Source organism: Tursiops truncatus, chromosome 2 (assembly GCF_011762595.2).
Source record: "Tursiops truncatus isolate mTurTru1 chromosome 2, mTurTru1.mat.Y, whole genome shotgun sequence".
Lineage (NCBI taxonomy): Eukaryota > Metazoa > Chordata > Mammalia > Artiodactyla > Delphinidae > Tursiops > Tursiops truncatus.
In genome coordinates this window covers 48,098,097-48,118,026 of record NC_047035.1, presented here as the reverse complement: position 1 = coordinate 48,118,026, position 19,930 = coordinate 48,098,097, and the positions used below count along the sequence as shown (strand labels likewise).

The 19,930-nt window shown below is 36.0% G+C and overlaps 1 protein-coding gene across 3 annotated transcripts in view; it reads right to left on the bottom strand.

Annotated features, from left to right (window-relative positions):
* TXNDC16 (thioredoxin domain containing 16) overlaps positions 1–19,930 on the bottom strand; it is a 115,805-nt gene that overhangs the window by 9,244 nt on the left and 86,631 nt on the right. For all 3 annotated transcript variants that reach the window (XM_033851147.2, XM_073800462.1, XM_073800461.1), the window contains 4 exons: positions 9,370–9,454; positions 7,615–7,753; positions 2,895–3,055; positions 72–262 (listed from right to left, as the gene is read on the bottom strand). In XM_033851147.2, coding sequence (XP_033707038.1) covers positions 72–262; positions 2,895–3,055; positions 7,615–7,753; positions 9,370–9,454 — 576 coding nt within the window. The remainder of the gene's footprint in view (positions 1–71; positions 263–2,894; positions 3,056–7,614; positions 7,754–9,369; positions 9,455–19,930) is intronic.

Below are 19,930 nucleotides of genomic sequence, written 5' to 3'. Positions count from 1 at the left end.
GCGATAATTCAAGTTTAAAAAAATCCATGAAACAAAATATAAAATTGTGCACATTAAAACAGGAAACTTACTGATATGACTTTCTAGTCCTGCTTCTAATTTTTTCAGCCACAATAAAAGGTTCTGTTCAGTGATAGCCTGGTCTGAAGGAAATGCAAATACTTGGCCGCCTGAATGCAGATTTACCACAGCAAGAAGAGGAAGGGGAGGTAGGGTATCAAAATATGCCTGCAAGATTCCTCTCCCCACGGGAGTATTCTTCCTATAAAAGGGAGCAACTGAACACGTTAATTAATATTTCTTTCTATAATAAAATAACAAGAACAACAGTTTGTAAAACATATAAACCTTTAAATATAGTATCATGCGAGGAAGTTTATTTTATGAAAATATGTCCTAAAAATCAAGAGGTCTGTAACTATGTTATTAGTAACCAGAGGCATAAAAAGTTTCTTTTAACATAGGGTACTTACTGTATTTCTCTTAGCAGAAAAAAGGCAACCAATGAGTTTTAATGAAAAACATAGTCCAAAGGCTTGTCAATTTTGTCTCAATACAATCAATACGTTCCTTCCAAAGTTTAGTCAAGTATCTGATCACATGTCAGCTCAAAAATTAAATGGCTACAAAACTATAAAATAACAAGATACTAATAATAAATACCCCTTTTCCAAATAAAATTGTCTCTTTCCTCAGGATTAATTTCAAATTAAAAAGATTTTTTAAAGTATTCATACAAGGAAACCACAAGTTTAAGACACCTATTTTTCCTAATACAGCACATTCCCCATAATGGAAAGGACTATTTCACTCTGAGATAGCTACAAGGATAATTACCTGGGAAAATTTTGTTTCAAGTAGTAGGCTGTACTGTTAGTGAACTCTTCACAACAAAAGTGTACACTGCCCCATTTTTGTAATTTTTCCAATGAGTTAAAAATGAAATGTCTTTCATCTGATGACTTTGAACAATGGATAGTGTATCTAAATATGTGAACTGTGTTCAGAGACATTAAATGTAATAACACAAGCCACACATCTAGAAAATATACCAGGAAATATTGTTGGTAAATGCACTGATAATTTTCTGTAAAGTTTTAGGCTGCATTTTTAAAATACAGAAATACAGAAAAAGGAATTAAAGAAAAATGCCAAAATAACACAAAGTTTATTTTTCTGTATTTGCCAAATTTCCCTCAATGAACATCCATTACTTTTAAAATCAGAAAAATTATTATCTTTAAAAATTTACTGTATGACACCAAAAACAAAGGCAACAAAAGCAAAAATAAACAAGTGGGACTACATCAAACTAAAAAACTTCTGCACAGCAAAGGAAACCAACAAAATGAAAAGGCAACATTCAGAAGGGGAGAAAATATTTGCAAATCATATATCTGATAGGGGATTAATATCCAAAATAACTAAAGAACTCACACAACTCAATCACAAAACAACAATTCAATTAAATAATGGACATAACTGAATGAACATTTTTGCAAAGAAAACATACAAATGACCAAAAGGTACATAAAAAGATGCTTAACATCACTAATCATCAGGGAAATGCAAATAAAAACCACAATGAGATATCACCTTACACCTGTCAGAATGGCTATCAACAAAAGACCACAAATAACAAGCACTAGGGAGGATGTGGAAAAACTGGAACCCTTGTGCACTGTTGGTGGGAATGTAAATTGGTACAGCCAGTATGGAGAAGAGTATGGAGGTTCCTTAAGAAACTAAAAATAAAGCTACTATGTGATCCAGCAATCCCACTCCTGGGCATATTATATCTGGAGAAAAACATGGTTCAAAAAGATACATGCACTCCCAATGTTCACTGCAGCACAGTTTACAATAGCCAAGACACTGAAGCAACCTAAATGTCCATCAACAGAGGAGTGGATAAAGAAGATGAGGCACATATATACAATGGAATATTACTCAGCCATTAAAAAAATGAAATAATGCCATTTGCAGCAACTTGTATGGACCTGGAGATTATCAAAGTAAGGGAAGAAGTCAGAGAAAGACAAATATCATATCATATGATATCACTTCTATGCAGAATCTAAAAAAAATGATACAAATGAACTTATTTATAAAACAGAAACAGACTTAGAGAATGGAATATTATTCAGCCATGAGAAAGAATGAAATCCTGCTATTTGCTACAACATGGATGGAATTTGAGGGCATTATACTAAGTGAAATAAGCCAGAAGGAGAAAGACAAATACTACATAGTAGTATCACTTATATGTGGAAGCTTAAAAAAAAGTCAAATTCATAAAAACAGAGTAGACAAGTTGTCAGGGACTACAGGGTGGGGGAAATATGGAGAGATTGGTAAAAGAATACAGACCTTTCAGTTGCAAGATGAATAAGGTCTGAGGATTTAATGTATAACATGATGACTATAGTTGATAATACTGTACTGTATCACTGAAATTTGCTAAGCGAGTAGAACTTAAATGTTCTCACCACCCCCAAAAGTTTATATATATAAAACAAATATGTGAGGTGATGGATGTATTAAATAATTAGATGGAAGAATCTTTTCACAATGTATACATATATCAAATTATCACAATGTATATTTTAAATATCTTACAATTTTATTTGTCATTTATATCTCAATAAAGCTGGAAAAAAAATCACACAGCAAAAAAAAAAAAAAAGAATTTACTGTAAAACAGAATTCAGTCTAAAACAACGTCATCTTAGACAGTCTGAGGGAGTTTAGTTACTAAAATATCATGATAACATACACATTGGTCCCATAATATATAACTCCACAAGTAGAGTTTCATTCCCTAATGAAAATTTAATAATAATTATACTTTCTTTACCTTTTACGTATTAAAAAATAAAAAAATATATACTTACAGATTTAACCAGCAAGGGGTAAGTGAATCCAAGTGTTTCTCTTTCAGCAGCATCAACATTGCTTTTTTATGCTGAGGATTTATGCTGCCATCACTGAATAAAATGAGTAATGGTTTCTGAAGTCTTAAGTAAGTGGGAAGATTTTCCACAGTGATTTCTGGCTGTTTAAAACAAACCAAGAAAAATGGAGAATTATAGTGTATAAAGTAGAAAATAATGTTCAAATCACTCTTGCAATTTTAGTTTGTAAAATGTATTTCAAACATTTTCATTTAAGTGGAGATTTTGCTATACTGATTAATAACTATGAATCTCAAGAGTTTTTTAAATTTAAACCCAGTTTGTCTTAAGAATGAGTTATTTTCAAAATTAAACTAATAGAATTTGAAAACAAATTAAAGGAGCTCCCTGTTTTACAAGGATGTAGCACTTCTAATAATTTCTTATGTTAAAATCTGGATCAGACTAGCCAACATACACATGACAAATAAAATTCTTGTTATATCTTTATAAAATTTTTGAAAAAAAACATAAGCTGAGCTTTAAAGATATAATCTTTTAACATCTATGATTACTTAAAAATTAATAAAATCTTGCTTTGTTTCAAAATTATGAGTTTTTAGCATAATTAAAGTAATTCAATAATATGCTAAAACAAATTTTAAAAGTCTCTTATTTCTTTGGGGTTTAAAATAACAATGAAAAAATTTAGTAAGAAATAAGAAATCTTACCCTTTTATTCTTTTTATTAATTAAAAGAGAACAATGTTTTTTATATATTTGTAGAAGACAACTTTGTCTAGGCTGTTATTAATAAGAATTGAAAGAGTAACAAACAAAGTTAACATATTCAGGATTAAAAATAGCAGTGACACTATATATAAAATAGATAACTAATAAGGATGTACTGTATAGAACAGGGAATTCTACTCAATACTCTGTAATGGCCTATATGGGAAAAGAATCTAAAAAGTGGATATATGTATATGTATAACTGATTCACTTTGCTGTATACCCGAAACTAACACAACATTGTAAATTAACTATACTCCAATAAAAATTTAAAAAAGAAAATAGCAGTGACTTAGAATATTAAAGTCTTCTACCATTTTCCATTTTTAGTACCACATCTATTAATTCATCTTCTGGATGTACTTATGAGCTGGATTAAATCTTCCTATATCATAAAACTAATCCCCTGCTGACAGATAAGGAAACCAAAGACGAGAAACTGACTTGCTGAAGTCACACAGCTAAGTAGGAGGAAGAGTTGAATGAAACTAGCGCTCAGGCATCCTGTTCACCAGCTTCCCATTTCATTGGATCACACTAGAAATCCAAATGAACAATTTTTTTCATGGTGCCAACCACCTCCGATTCATTCCCAAACACCAAACTCTGGCACGTACTTTTCCGTACTTAGTTCTCAAAACCACTTTCCTCTGCCAACTCTCATTTTTCTTTAAATTCTTTCTCTTTCACACTAAAAATCCTCTTTTCACACCTTCCTCTTTCATGATTTAAATCTTAGATCCCTTCTTCTCCAAACTCCCCTGTGTTGTATTCTTGTATTAACTATCATCTTTTCTCTTCTACATGAGTTACGTCCCCTTCCTAAAATTGACAGATCTCATCAAGCCAGCAGAATGGATTTGACGAAGCTGGTGCAATGGAGCCATCACTGCTCAATTCAAAAATTTACTGAGAACTTCAAGATCTTATGCTGGGTACTGAATCAAAAAGAATTAAGGTGCTTACCCTGCCCTCAAAGAGTTCATAGTTAAGAGAAGGAAAGAAGTATACAAACTGCTGTGATCCAAGAAAAAAATTAATGTGTGACACTAAGGAAACCTATTGGTTCTAAATTAAAACTAAAAAACAAGTTAGGGGAGCTCATGGGTGATTTTAGGAAGTGGTATTTGATCTGGGCCTTGCATAAGGAATAAGACCTTGATAGATAGAGGTGTGCACTTAGAGCGGGGATTCCAGATATAGGGAGCATCATGAGGGTGCAGACAGATGTTAAGGCATGCAGAGTATCTGGGGAACAGTGAGAGTGAAGCATACCAGACTTAGGCAGGCAAGAGGCAAATGTGGCTGTCAAACCAGATGGGAAAATGACTCCACAGGCTTTCTAGCTCTCAGGAATACTGAGATTTTGTATCAAATGAGTGACACGGTTAGGCCTGTTTCAGATGACTAACTGGAATATGAATTTGTGGAAAGACAAGGTAGTGACAGGCACTGCTCTTTCCTAAGTCAGGAAAGAAAGAGTAAGAGTTGTGTGAGTTTAGAGGTTATGATTAGAAACAGAGTTAGGAATCATCAGCTGGTATGACAGTAGAAGTTATGGGTATAGATAAAGTCTCCAAAGAAAAACATAGCAAAAAAAGAAAAAAGCGTTGAAGATGTAATTCTAGAGTGGCCAGAGGGTTGAAAGTGTACCTAGAGAGGATTGAATTGCAAAAGCCAAAGGAGGAGAGAATTTTAAGAAGGAAAAGCACAATCAAGAGTTTTGATTGCTATTCAGAGGTTAAGGAGAAACAGAAAAGGTCATCAGATATGGTCCCTGGAAGGTGACCTTTGGCTATTTGAGTACGTAAGAGACTATAATTGTGTGGGTTCTGATATTCTTAACTTATTCATAATAAGAACATTAAAAGGAACTCCATGTATCTGAGAAAAGTGCTAAACATATTACCTAACAAATAGTTCTAAGTGTGACAGCCTTGGATATATCATTGCTTACTTATGATATTTACATAGCAAATTATCATGTATTTCACATTTGGGCACTATTTACCTGGACTAATTTGTCATCAGGTTCATTAAAATAAAAGTTCGATGTTATGTAAAAAATGTTAACCATCCGGCCATCCACTCCTCTTTCCTATCCAGAGGAAGGATCCAAAGTCCTTCTGGTAACTAGGTGTAGGCCAGGAGACAGATTACTGCTAGCTGGCTACTGTACACAGTCACTGATGCTCTAGACTTAAAGCTCCAACACAAAGCAGCACTGAGAAATTTAATAACCACTTGAAGGTTTTAGAATTTATGAAAAGATCGTAACTAAAAGCAAAATAAATATTATTACAGCTGTTCATTATTTAGTTGAACACTGCAAACCAAAACGTTGTAAATTTGCCTTAACTATAAACATTGATAATTGTTAAGCTTGCCCACAGTTTCTCAGCCTTAAAGAATATAATCTTAAAGAAAACAATTAGATACCTATTTTTATCTAGCAGTTAGGCAAAGATTAAAGAGTAAAATGATACAAATCTTCTGTTGGGCGAGACAGGAATAAATGTCAGAAGCCTTCAAAATGTGCCTACCCTTTGGACTAGCAATTCAAATTCTATGAATTTACCGTAAGTACATAGTCATAGCAACACCCAAAGATTATCTATAAGGATGGTCCCAGAATAAAACAAAACAAAACAAAGGCATCTTAAAATTAGATAATCAGAAAATTAGATAAATTGTGGTTTATTAGTACAACAGAATATTATGCCAATATTTAAAAACTAATATGCAAATATTTATTTCTTGGTGGAAATATCCCTTAATATAAAAAGATAAACACATATATACACATGGAATTTTTTTTTAAGTTCGGGAAAATATATCCCCAAATTTAAACTTGGTGAAAGAAGTTATGGTTTATTCTGATTTTCTTCTTTATACTTTCCTGTATTATCTCGGAAAAAAAAGCTAAAGTCTTACAATAATTCCAAAAATATTACACTATGTATATGCTAAAGAAAGTCATTTAATAATGTCATTAAAGACAAAAATGTTACTTTATAAATAATTTAGAAAACCACATCCTGAAAATATTAATGATTTGACTGATTATAAACTGTAACTTTAATTGGGGGAGGGGAGGCAATAGAACTGAGGTCACAAAAAACTTAAAGAATACATTCATTTCTTTGAGCCTAAAATGTAGTATCATTTAGGTCAGCATGACACAAAACAGTAACAGGAGGATATTCGTTCAGTATTTACAGTTGATAATAGTGCCCCTATGGCACTTTAGAAAGGTACAAAAGCATAAATTTATAATATTCTAGCTACAGTTAATATTAATGCAAAACAACCAAAATCAAGAGATGCAGGTTACATCTGCTGGGCCCCTGAATCCATTATTACACAAAGCATCGGAAAAGGACTTTCGTAAGACAGTATTTTGCTCTAAAATGGTATAATACCAGCTAACATTTGTTGAGTGTTTACCAGGGGCCAAACACTGTACACAGAGCACTGAACACCCATCTCGTTTAGTCCTTACAATAACGCTCTGCAGCAGGGGCTACTATCACCTACATTTTACACATGTGGAAACTGAGGCACAGGGATGCTTACATACAGCCAATAGGGAGACAAGCAAGGATCTGAAGCCCAGAAGTCTCCTCTCTGGAATCTATGTGCTTTATGCCAAGTTTCAGCCTAGATTGAGTACTTCAACTGGCCATCAGCCACAAGCAGCTCAGCAATAAAAATAATCCAAAGACATGTAAACTTTTGGCAGTGGACTAAAGAAGCTGTATGCATAACAGGTGAATAATAAAACAGAGCAACCCAATGAATCTTGACATCACAACACATCATGCCCTGTGCCAACAAAAGCTGGAAACTCATGTATTAAAACACACTGTCTTTAACTGGTCTAGATTTTCGTATTTCAAATAACATCCTTATTATAAAATATACTCACAAATATTTCCAGTGATGCATTTGTTATTATTTGAACTATTTCTTGAGCATGGACATTAGCTAATGAAATGCTCTCGATTTTGCCTTCTTTGTGTCTGGCAAGCAGCAGGGCTGGAAGAGTTACAGCATATTTATTTGACCTATGGAGAAATGTAGTATTAAAATTTCCAGCCAAAATATAGCAAATCATCAAAAATATGAACAGTTAGGCCAAGAAGTCACAATGGAGGCAGCAAATGGGAAGCCCTACTAAGGAAAAAAGAACTCGATTTCCAGACAAACTTATCTTCTATGTGAGGCTATCTGAGCAAGTTCAAGAACCTTGATAATCTAGATTAGAAGAAAGCAACAGATAGTAATCTAGCCAGATTTGTATTTCTAGACAACTTATTCATCAAGAAAATGTCCAAATAGGATTAGGAACACACTGAATGGTTCTCCACTTTTTGGGCTGCTCACCAAACTGCTGAGCCAAGGAGACAGGCATTTATGAGAATAGGCCTGTTATTTGCCAGGCACTACACCAGGTGCTTCTAGTTAAGTCCTTAACCATCAGAACATCCCTATAACCCTCTGTTTACTGACGATGAAAGAGCGGTAAACAGCAGAGACAGAATTCACACTGAGGTATTCCAGATACAGAGTCTGTGCTCTCTCCACTGAAACAGAGCCCAAATCTGCTCCCTCCTACCACTACTTTTGCTAACTAAACTTAAAAGAAAATCACTAAATAGGAAAAAAATGTCTTGTGTGAAATTACCAGTGATGTAGTCACATTTATATCATGTAAAAGCTTAATTCATGCTAAAACAAAAGTATAGACGTTATAATATTATAAACATTAGTAGAAAGCCCAGTTTTCAGATTACCTGTTGGTAATATAACCAGTTGGTTATAAACGAAACATACTCTGAAAACTACTGGTCTAGAAGAGAGTGGGTGACTGTCCATGTGTCAGGTGAACAGGTCTCATATTCCCTAAAGATGTGGAGTTTGTATTCACTTTTAAAAAATCACTGATTTCATGGAGCTCGATCATCAAAAGCATGTGTCACCAGTATTCAGGATGAAAGATTTAAGCTCAGAAATGACAATGAGGAATAATATAGTCAGAAGGTAATAAACACAAACTGGGGCTTATTAACTCCACGTGCAGCTGAAGAGGAGTCATAAGTGTAGAACGTGCTATGTATTCATAATTTCCAAATTTTCAGTTCAGTCCTTCATTCCGCAGCAACTGAAATACTTGATAGTTCACAGGAGCCCGGAATTCTACAAATAAAGCAACTTAAGTGGCTAAAAGAAGCACTGCTTAAGTGTACGTCTGCAATAACAAAATTAAGTAGAACTATCCGTTCGTCACCTAAAACTCTGCGAGAAATATAGAAAAACTGATTTTTATGTAGACCTTGGTGGCAAATCAAAACCCAGACACTCAAGAAATAAAATTCCTCATAAAACTATGACAACTGAAAAGAATTTACCGCAGGTAATAGAATCCAAAGAGGAAAACTTTTATAGGAAGATGAAGTAGTATGAATCCAATGTTGCCTCATGAGGGCATCTAGCCTAAAGAAGAATTTTGAATATCTAAAAATTCTAAATAGCCAGGTAGTACTTCCTAGATCTTCCCAGAAGGAAATTAAAAATTTAGTTATGTTGCTGCCCTATTTTCCTTCATCAACTTTGTAAAGACAAACAATAAATTATTTTGCAAACTTCTTCCTCCCTAAAATTAGAAGACCAACAGACTTACAGTGTCAAAACATCTTCTTCAGAATAAATTCCTGTGATAACACATCCTTTTAGGTAGTTTCCTGCTTCAGTGAACTCTTCTTTTGCTATAAATACACAAACAAGTTAAAAATCTGAAACCTTTCAAGTTATGTATGCTATTCAACTGACGAACATGTTTACAGATGATAGTGCTTAATTATTAATTAATTATAAAGATGTTTAAGTGCAGACCTTACATACCTTATTGGTTCTAAAATATATCTGTGTTCTTTTTATAACATTTGATAACTACAGAAATGTACATTGATATAATACAACTATGGTTCTGTAAATAAATGTACTCCAAATGTACAGATGACCCTTGAACAACATGAGTTTGACCTGCATGGGTCCACTTTATACATGAATTTTTTCAATAAATATAGTACCTGTGTTTTCATTTAACAGACCTTTAAACTAAGTGTGGGGAAAAGTATGTGTTCAACTGTGTTCAAGAGATCACAATACGTGGAATCAAAAGAAGTAGAGTTTGAGTCCTAATTCTATCCAAACTGAGCTTCCTGCCCTTGGGTGGGTCATTTATCAATTCCTTTATTTCTGAGGCAGAGACAGCAGTCTGGGGATTTTCAACTGTGCAGGGGGTCAGCACCCCTAACCCCCTCGTTTTCAAGGGTCAACTGTAATTTATAAGATCTACAGGATTCTAATCATACAGATTAAGTAAATAAATATTGGTTGCTTTTTAATCTACTCCTAAGGCAAGGTAAATGGAGACAGCTGTCCTATATGTAGCCTGGAAAGAAAAGCAGGTATGTGAAATGATACACGCATTATAACCAGAAAATCTAAAAGCGCTCATAAGCATAGAAAAAATAGAAGACCGGAAATTCTAGTCCTCTAACAGTGTCTCTGTTAGGGTTCTATAATTATGAGGGATTTGTATCTTCTTCTCTTATTTCCTGTATTTTCTGTAATGTGTTTTTGTTACTTTTAAACTTTGATTAATTTGTGTATCAGTCTTTTCCCAGTTGTTATGATATACATTTTCAAAATAAGAACTATTATCTCTGTAGGTTTCTGAATACATTTTCATAAATAATAGCATATTCTGGACCTTATAACCAAGAAGCAAGTCTGAATTAAACAGTTGTAGACTAATGAGAAAAGAGCAAAGGTAGACTGATATAAATGATGTATTCTTGACAACTGAAGGCCAGATGATAGCTCAGCTCGCTGCACAAAAGGTTCATAACAGTTGAAATAGAAAAACTATGATGGAAGAATTGAATCATAAAGCACCTAGAGGTCTGGGTATGCTGAACCCAAAAGAGCTGTACCTTAGTAGTCAGCACTATATTCGTGATGTGAGCATCAACACTGTTAACCTTGGGTAACCACAAGATTGTTTTCTTTAAAAACGATGCATACTTTCCACAAGACTGAGAAACACTGTAGGAAAGCCAGCTTACTAAAGTGGCAAAATCCACCAGCAGGCAGCACTGAGAGCTCATTTATAATCATAAATTTAATGAGAAACGAGTAACCCATGAAAATATTTTCTTTAGCCTGTGCTATACCAAAGTAGAAAAGATTCATAAGAAAACTAGGCAACTAGAAAGAACTGAGTGCTGTACTTTCATTTCTAAGAGAAATTTCTCTAAATTCTGATCAATAATTGATGATTGTTATCTAAAGCAATGACATAATGGAATCTGCTTTAGCTTCTTTTTTGATAAGAAAATTACACTAATATTCCCATATAATTTCCTCATGAAGAAGACCCTAAACTCATGAATATGTTTCTTGCAAGCCTCTGCATGAAACCACTTGTACATAAATCCTAAGTTCCTTGGGGAATGGTAGCATTTAAGACTGTAGACCTCAGTTACATATCCATTCCCACTAAATCAAAGTGTAAATTCTCCTCTGAATATTTGAAACCAGGCACATTCTCCTCCTTGGTGAAAACTGCATATATGTCAGAATATATGGCAACCCAAATATAAGGAAATAATCAGTTATCTAAATAAAAAGTTTTTTTAACCACTATAAATATACTTGAGGTGTAATATTAATGGTGACTTACAATATTTAGTTGTTTTAACTTTAAACATATTTTAATTGCATAAAATAAATACATTAGGAGCTTCAAGATGGCGCAAGAGTAAGATGCAGAGATCACCTTCCTCCCCACAAATACATCAGAAATACATCTACATATGGAACAACCCCTACAGAACACCCACTGAACGCTGACAGAAGACCTCAGACGTCCCAAAAGTCAAGAAACTCCCCACATACCTGGGTAGGGCAAAAGAAAAAAGAATAAACAGAGACAAAAGGATAGGGACGGGACGTGCACCAGTGGGAGGGAGCTGTGAAGGAGGAAAGGTATCCACACGCTAGAAGCCCCTTCGCGGGCGGAGACTGTGGGTGGCGGAGGTGGGGAGCTTCGGGGCCGCGGAGGAGAGCACAGCAACAGGGGTGCGGAGGGCAAAGCGGAGAGATTCCTGCACAGAGGATCGGTGCCTACCGGCACTCACCAGCCCGAGAGATTCGTCTGCTCACCTGCTGGGGTGGGCAGGGGCTGGGAGCTGAGGCTCGGGCGGGCTACAGAGCTTAGATCCCAGGGAGAGGACTGGGGTTGGCTGCATGAACACAGCCTGAAGGGGGCTAGTGCACCACAGCTAGCTGGGAGGGAGTCCAGGAAAAGGTCTGGACCTGCCGAAGAGGCAAAAGACCTTTTCTTGCCTCTTTGTTTCATGGTGCGCGAGGTGAGATTAAGAGTGCCACCTAAATGAGCTCCAGAGATGGGTGTGAGCCGCAGCTATCAGTGTGGACCACAGAGACGGGCGGGAGATGCTAAGGCTGCTGCTGCCGCCAACAAGAAGCCTGTGTGCGAGCACAGGTCACTCTCCACACTTCCCCTCCTGGGAGCCTGTGCAGCCCGCCACTGCCACGGTCCCGTGATCCAGGGACAACTTCCCCGGGAGAACGCACGGCGCGCCTCAGGCTGCTGCAACGTCACGCTGGCCTCTGCCGCCGCAGGCTCGCCTCACATCCGCGCCCCTCCCTCCCCCTGGCCTGAGTGAGCTAGAGCCCCTGAATCAGCTGCTCCTTTAACTCCGTCCTGTCTGAGCGAAGAACAGACGCCCTCAGGCGACCTAGACGCAGAGGCGGGGGCCAAATCCAAAGCTGAACCACAGGAGCTGTGCGAACAAAGAAAGAAAGGGAAATCTCTCCCAGCAACCTCAGGAGCAGAGGATTTAATCTCCACAATCACCTTGATGTACCCTGCATCTGTGGAATACCTGAATAGAAACGAATCATCCCAAATTGAGGAGGTGGACTTTGGGAGCAACGACATATATATATTTTTCCCTTTTTCTTTTTCGTGAGGATGACAGCGTCTTGGTGCTCCGACCGGACGTCAGGCCTGTGCCACTGAGGAGGGGAAGCCGAGTTGAGGACACTGGTCCACCAGAGACCTCCCAGCTCCACGTAATATCAAACAGCGAAAATCTCCCAGAGATCTCCATCTCAATGCCAAGACCCAGCTCCATTCAACGACCAGCAAGCTCCAGTGCTGGACACCCTATGCCAAACAACTAGCAAGACAGGAACACAACCACATCCATTAGCAGACAGGCTGCCTAAAATCATAATAAGGTCACAGACACCCCAAAACACACCACCAGACGCGGACCTGCCCACCAGAAAGACAAGACCCAGCATCATCCACCAGAACACAGGCACTAGTCCCCTCCACCAGGAAGCCTACACAACCCACTGAACCAACCTTAGCCACTGGGGACAGACACCAAAATCAACGGGAACTATGAACCTGCAGCCTACAAAAAGGAGACCCCAAACACAGTAAGATAAGCAAAATGAGAAGACAGAAAAACACACAGCAGATGAAGGAGCAAGATAAAAAGCCACCAGACGTAACAAATGAAGAGGAAATAGGCAGTCTACCTGAAAAAGAATTCAGAATAATGATAGTAAAGATGATCCAAAATCCTGGAAATAGAATGGAGAAAATACAAGAAACGTTTAACAAGGACCTAGAAGAACTAAAGAGCAAACAAACAATGATGAACAACACAATAAATGAAATTAAAAATTCTCAAGAAGGAATCAACAGCAGAATATCTGAGGCAGAAGAATGGATAAGTGACCTCGAAGATAAAATAGTGTAAATAATTACTGCAGAGCACAATAAAGAATGAGAAGAGTTGAGGACAGTCTCAGAGACCTCTGGGACAATATTAAGTGCACCAACATTCGAATTATAGGGGTGCCAGAAGAAGCAGAAGAGAAAAAGAAAGGGACTGAGAAAATATTTGAAGACATTATACTTGAAAACTTCCCTAATATGGGAAAGGAAATAGTTAATCAATCCAGGAAGTGCAGAGAGTCCCATACAAGATAAATCCAAGGAGAAACACGCCAAGACACATATCAATCAAATTATCAATAACTAAATACAAAGAAAAAATATTAAAATCAGCAAGGGAAAAACAACAACTAACATACGAGGGAATTCCCATAAGGTTAACAGCTGATCCTTCAGCAGAAACTCTGCAAGCCAGAAGGGAATGGCAGGACATATTCAAAGTGATGAAAGGGAAAAACCTACAACCAAGATTACTCTACCCAGCAGGGATCTCATTCACTTTCGACAGAGAAATTCAAACCTTTACAGACTAGCAAAAGCTAAGAGAATTCAGCACCACCAAACCAGCTTTACAACAAATGCTAAAGGAACTTCTTTAGGCAGGAAACACAAGAGAAGGAAAACACCTACAAAAACAAACCCAAAACAATGAAGAAAATGGTAACAGGAACATACATATCGATAATTACCTTAAATGTAAATGGATTAAATGCTCCAACCAAAAGACATAGACGGGCTGAATGTATACAAAAAAAAGACCCATATATATGTTGTCTCCAAAAGACCCACTTCAGACCTAGGGACACATACAGACTGAAAGTGAGGTGATGGAAAAAGACATTCCATGCAAATGGATACCAAAGGAAAGCTGGAGTAGCAATTCTCATATCAGACAAAATAGACTTTAAAATAAAGACTATTACAAGAGACAAAGAAGGACATTACATAATGGTCAATCCAAGAAGAAGATATAACAATTGTAAATATTTATGCACCCAACATAGGGGCACCTCAATACATAAGGCAAATGCTAACAGCCATAAAAGGGGAAAGCGACAATAACACAATCATACTAGGGGACTTTAACAGCCCACTTTCACCAATGGACAGATCATCCAAAATGAAAATAAATAAGGAAACACAAGCTTTAAATGATACATTAAACAAGATGGACTTAATTGATATTTATAGAACACTCCATCCAAAAACAACAGAATACACTTTCTTCTCAAGGGCTCATGGAACATTCTGCAGGATAGATCATATCTTGGGTCACAAATCAAGCCTTGGTAAATTTAAGAAAACTGAAATTATATCAAGTATCTTTTCCGATCACAACGCTATGAAACTAGATATCAATTAGAGGAAAAAATCTGTAAAAAATACAAACACATGGAGGCTGAACAATGCACTACTAAATAACCTAGAGATCACTGAAGAAATCAAAGAGGTAATCAAAAAAATACCTAGAAACAAATGACAATGAAAACACGATGACCCAAAACCTATGGAATGCAGCAAAAGCAGTTATAAGCGGGAAGTTTATAGCTATACAAGCCTACCTCAAGCAACAAGAAAAATCTGAAATAAACAATCTAACCTTACACCTAAAGAAACTAGAGAAAGAACAACAAACAAAACCCAAAGTTAGCAGAAGGAAAGAAATCATAAAGATCAGAGCAGAAATAAATGAAATAAAAACAAAGAAAACAATGGTAATGATCAATAAAACTAAAAGCTGGTTCGTTGAGAAGATAAACAAAATTGATAAACCATTAGCCAGACTCATCAAGAAAAAGAGGGAGAGGACTCAAAGCAATACAATTAGAAATGAAAAAGGAGAAGTAACAACTGACACTGCAGAAATACAAAGAATCATGAGAGATTACTACAAGCAACTATATGCCAATAAAATGGACAAACTGAAAGAAATGGACAAATTCTTAGAAAGCACAACCTTCCGAGAATGAACCAGTAAGAAATAGAAAATATAAACAGAACAATCACAATCACTGAAATTGAAACTGTGATTAAAAATCTTCCAACAAACAAAAGCCCAGGACCAGATGGCTTCACACGTGAATTCTATCAAACATTTATAGAAAAGTTAACACCTATCCTTCTCAAACTCTTCCAAAATATAGCAGAGGGAGGAACACTCCCAAACTCATTCTACGAGGCCACCATCACCCTGATCCCAAAACTAAACAAGGATGTCACAACGAAAGAAAACTACAGGTCAATATCACTGATGAACACAGATGAAAAAATCCTCAACAAAATACTAGCAAACAGAATCCAACAGCACATTAAGATGATCATACACCATGATCAAGTGGGGTTTATCCCAGGAATGAAAGGATTCTTCAATATACGCAAATCAATGTGATACACCATATTAACAGATTGAAGAATAAAAACCATATGATCATCTCAATAGATGCAGAAAAAGCTTTCAACAAAATTCAACACACATTTATGATAAAAATCCTCCAGAAAGTAGGCATAGAGGGAACTTACCTCAACATAATAAAGGCCATATATGACAAACCCACAGCCAACATTGTCTTCAATGGTGAAAAACTGAAAACATTTCCAGTAAGATCAGGAACAAGACAAGGTTGCCCACTGTCACCACTATTATTCAACATTGTTTTGGAAGTTTTAGCTACAGCAATCAGAGAAGAAAAAGAAATAAAAGAAATCCAAATCAGAAAAGAACAAGTAAAGCTGTCACTGTTTGCAGATGACATGATACTACACATAAAGAATCCTGAAGACGCTACCAGAAAACGACTAGAGCTAATCAACAAACTTGGTAATGTAGCAGGATACAAAATTAATGCACAGAAGTCTCTGGCATTCCTATACACTAATCATGAAAAATCTGAAAGTGAAATTAAGGAAACACTCCCATTTACCACTGCAACAGAAAGAATAAAATACCTAAGAATAAACCTACCTTAGGAGACAAAAGACCTGTAGGCAGAAAACTATAAGACACTGATGAAAGACATTAAAGATGATACAAACAGGTGGAGAGATATAGCATGTTCTTGGATTGGAAGAACGAACATTGTGAAAATGACTATACTATACAAAGCAATCTACAGATTCAATGCAATCCCTATCAAACTACCACTGGCATTTTTCACAGAACAAGAATAAAAAATTTCACAATTTGTATGGAAACACAAAAGCCAAATAGCCCAAATAGCCAAAGCGATATTGAGAAAGAAAACGGAGCTGTAGGAATCAGGCTCCCTGATCAGACTATACTACAAAGCTACAGTAATCAAGGCAGTATGGTACTGGCACAAAAACAGAAATATAGATTAATGGAACTGATAGAAAGCCCAGAGATAAACCCACAGACATATGGTTACCTTATTTTTGATAAAGAAGGCAAGAATATACAATGGAGAAAAGACAGCCTCTTCAATAAATGGTGCTGGGAAAGCTGGACAGCTACAAGTAAAAGAATGAAATTAGAACATTCCCTAACACCATACACAAAAATAAACTCAAAATGGATTAAAGACCTAAATGTAAGGACAGACACTGTAAAACTCTTAGAGGAAAACATAGGCAGAACACTCTGTGACATAAATCACAGCAAGATCTTTTTTGACCCACCTCCTAGAGAAATGGAAATAAAAACAAAAATAAACAAATGGGACCTAATGAAAATTAAAAGCTTTTGCACAGCAAAGGAAACCATAAACAAGATGAAAAGAAAACCCTCAGAATGGGAGAAAACATTTGCAAATGAAGCAACTGACAGAGGATTCATCTCCAAAATTTACAAGCAGCTCATGCAGCTCAATATTAAAAAAAACAAACAACCCAATCCAAAAATGGGCAGAAGACCTAAATAGACATTTCTCCAAAGAAAATATACAGATTGCCAACAAACATATGAAAGAATGCTCAACATCATTAATCATTAGAGAATGCAAATCAAAACTACAATGAGATATCATCTCACACCAGTCAGAATGGCCATCATCAAAAAATCTAGAAACAATAAGTGCTGGAGAGGGTGTGGAGAAAAGGGAACCCTCTTGCACTGTTGGTGGGAATGTAAATTGATACAGCCTCTATGGAGAACAGTATGAGGGTTCCTTAAAAAACTAAAAATAGAACTACCATTCGACCCAGCAATCCCACATCTGGTTTTATACCCTGAGAAAACCATAAATCAAAAAGAGTCATGTACCACAATTTTCATTGCAGCTCTATTTACAATAGCCAGGACATGGGAGCAACCTAAGTGTCCATCAACAGATGGCACATACATACAATGGAATATTACTCAGCCATAAAAAGAAACGAAATTGAGTTATTTGTAGTGAGGTGGATGGACCTAGAGTCTCTCATGCAGAGTGAAGTAAGTCAGAAAGAGAAAAACAAATACCATATGCTAACACATATATATGGAATCTAAAAAAAAAAAAAAAAGTGGTCACGAAGAACCTAGGGGCAAGATGGGAATAAAGATGCAGACCTACTAGAGAATGGACTTGAGGACATGGGGAGGGGGAAGGGTAAGCTAGGACCAAGTGAGCGAGGGGCATGGACATATATACACTACCAAATATACAACAGATAGCTGGTGGGAAGCAGCCGCATAGCACAGGGAGATCAGCTCGGTGCTTTGTGACCACCCAGAGGGGTGGGATAGGAAGGGTCGGAGGGAGGGAGACACAAAAGGGAAGAGACATGGGGATATATGTATATGTACAGCTGATTCACTTTGTTATACAGCAGAAACTAACACACCATTGTAAAGCAATTATACTCCAATAAAGATGTTGAAAATAAATAAATATATTAATTTAGCAATACTGCTTTTTTCTACTGTCACATTTTATTACACAGTTATATTTATACACATACACATACATCTATATTTTAGCTCTGTCAGCACAAGAGTTGAGAGGCAAGAACACCGCCATTACTAAAATATTCCTAACCCCTAGATCTTGGTTTCTAAATTCAGTGTCCCATTAAAAGGAAACTGGACTCCTTGGAGAACTGGCTGATTCTAGGAATGGGGCTGGGAACATCTTGTGACAAAAGGACGTTTTCAGAAAATAATGGAGACATGTCAAAAGGTCATAGGTACCCAGGACGGAAAAAAAAAAAAAAAAAGGACATGATAGAGTGAAAGGCTCCCACTGACCAAATCTATCTAGGGTAACCTGAGCAATCTAATGATAGTAACTGATTATAATCCACTGAATAAAATAACAACTCAGCCATCCATACTGATAAACAAACAAATGAGTAGTATGCCAACTAATAAAGGTAGAAGGAATAATGGAGTTAGAAATTTCCCACTTGGCAACTATCATAGTAATACCTGTTGCAGGCAGTGAATTTTAAAACTGCTGTGCAAAAGTAAAATGAGGAACAGGACATTTACAGAGTTTTAAACTATATCCCTACAAGATATTTATTAATTAAAAAGCAAAAAGTAGTAACTTTCTAGTAGAGGGGCCTGAAAGATAACACCAGTGGATAAAAGAGACATTTCACCCCTCATGGAACTCACATTAGTCTTCAAACCATTAGAATCTATATGAACAACAAATTAATATCTGATATAAAATAAGTGATCAGCAAATGTTAATAGTTAGCATTTATGAATAAAATCCAAATGTACACAAAAATGTTAATGGATTATAAGAGCCTTTTACTGTTATATGTTTTCTCATTCTATATGTTGAAAATTATGTTGAAAATAATGTTTTATATGAAAATTGAAAATAATGATTTTCAAAATAGTGTTGAAAATCCAGCAACTATCATATGAATGTCTGCAAAAACCAAAAACAAAAAGGAAGAGGAACTAGTACCTGACTTAAAAGGCTTAGAAACAATCAATCCAGTAAAATAATTAAAAAGCATCATATCCAGATTACATCATTCTGGCACACCAGACCACCTTTATATACTTTAACATTATGCTTTTGAGAGATAACTACATGTAAATTTTATCACCATTTGTACAGATCAAGTACAAATCAAGTACACTGTTCCTTATGTTGGTCTCTAAATAAAATATACACGTATATATACATACGTGAAAAATTCCTCTAAGCATGTACAATCAGAGAAATAGTTTCTCTATGGGTGACTCAGCACCCTAACTTCTAGTTTGCCATTTATTGTATAATGATTATAAATTGGCAAAATTTTTATCTTTCTGTTTCTATTTGCTACCAGATTGCTCAGGGTTAAATTTTAGGATCAACTGCAGTGTTTCTAGGTATTCTACATAATTATCCCCTACTTTTATTGCTTAACTCTTATCCTTGTTTTAATGATTTTATTGTATTTGTGCTTTTTATTTTCTGAAGACTAATTCTTTTTGGAAGGAGGCCCAGTGTAAATA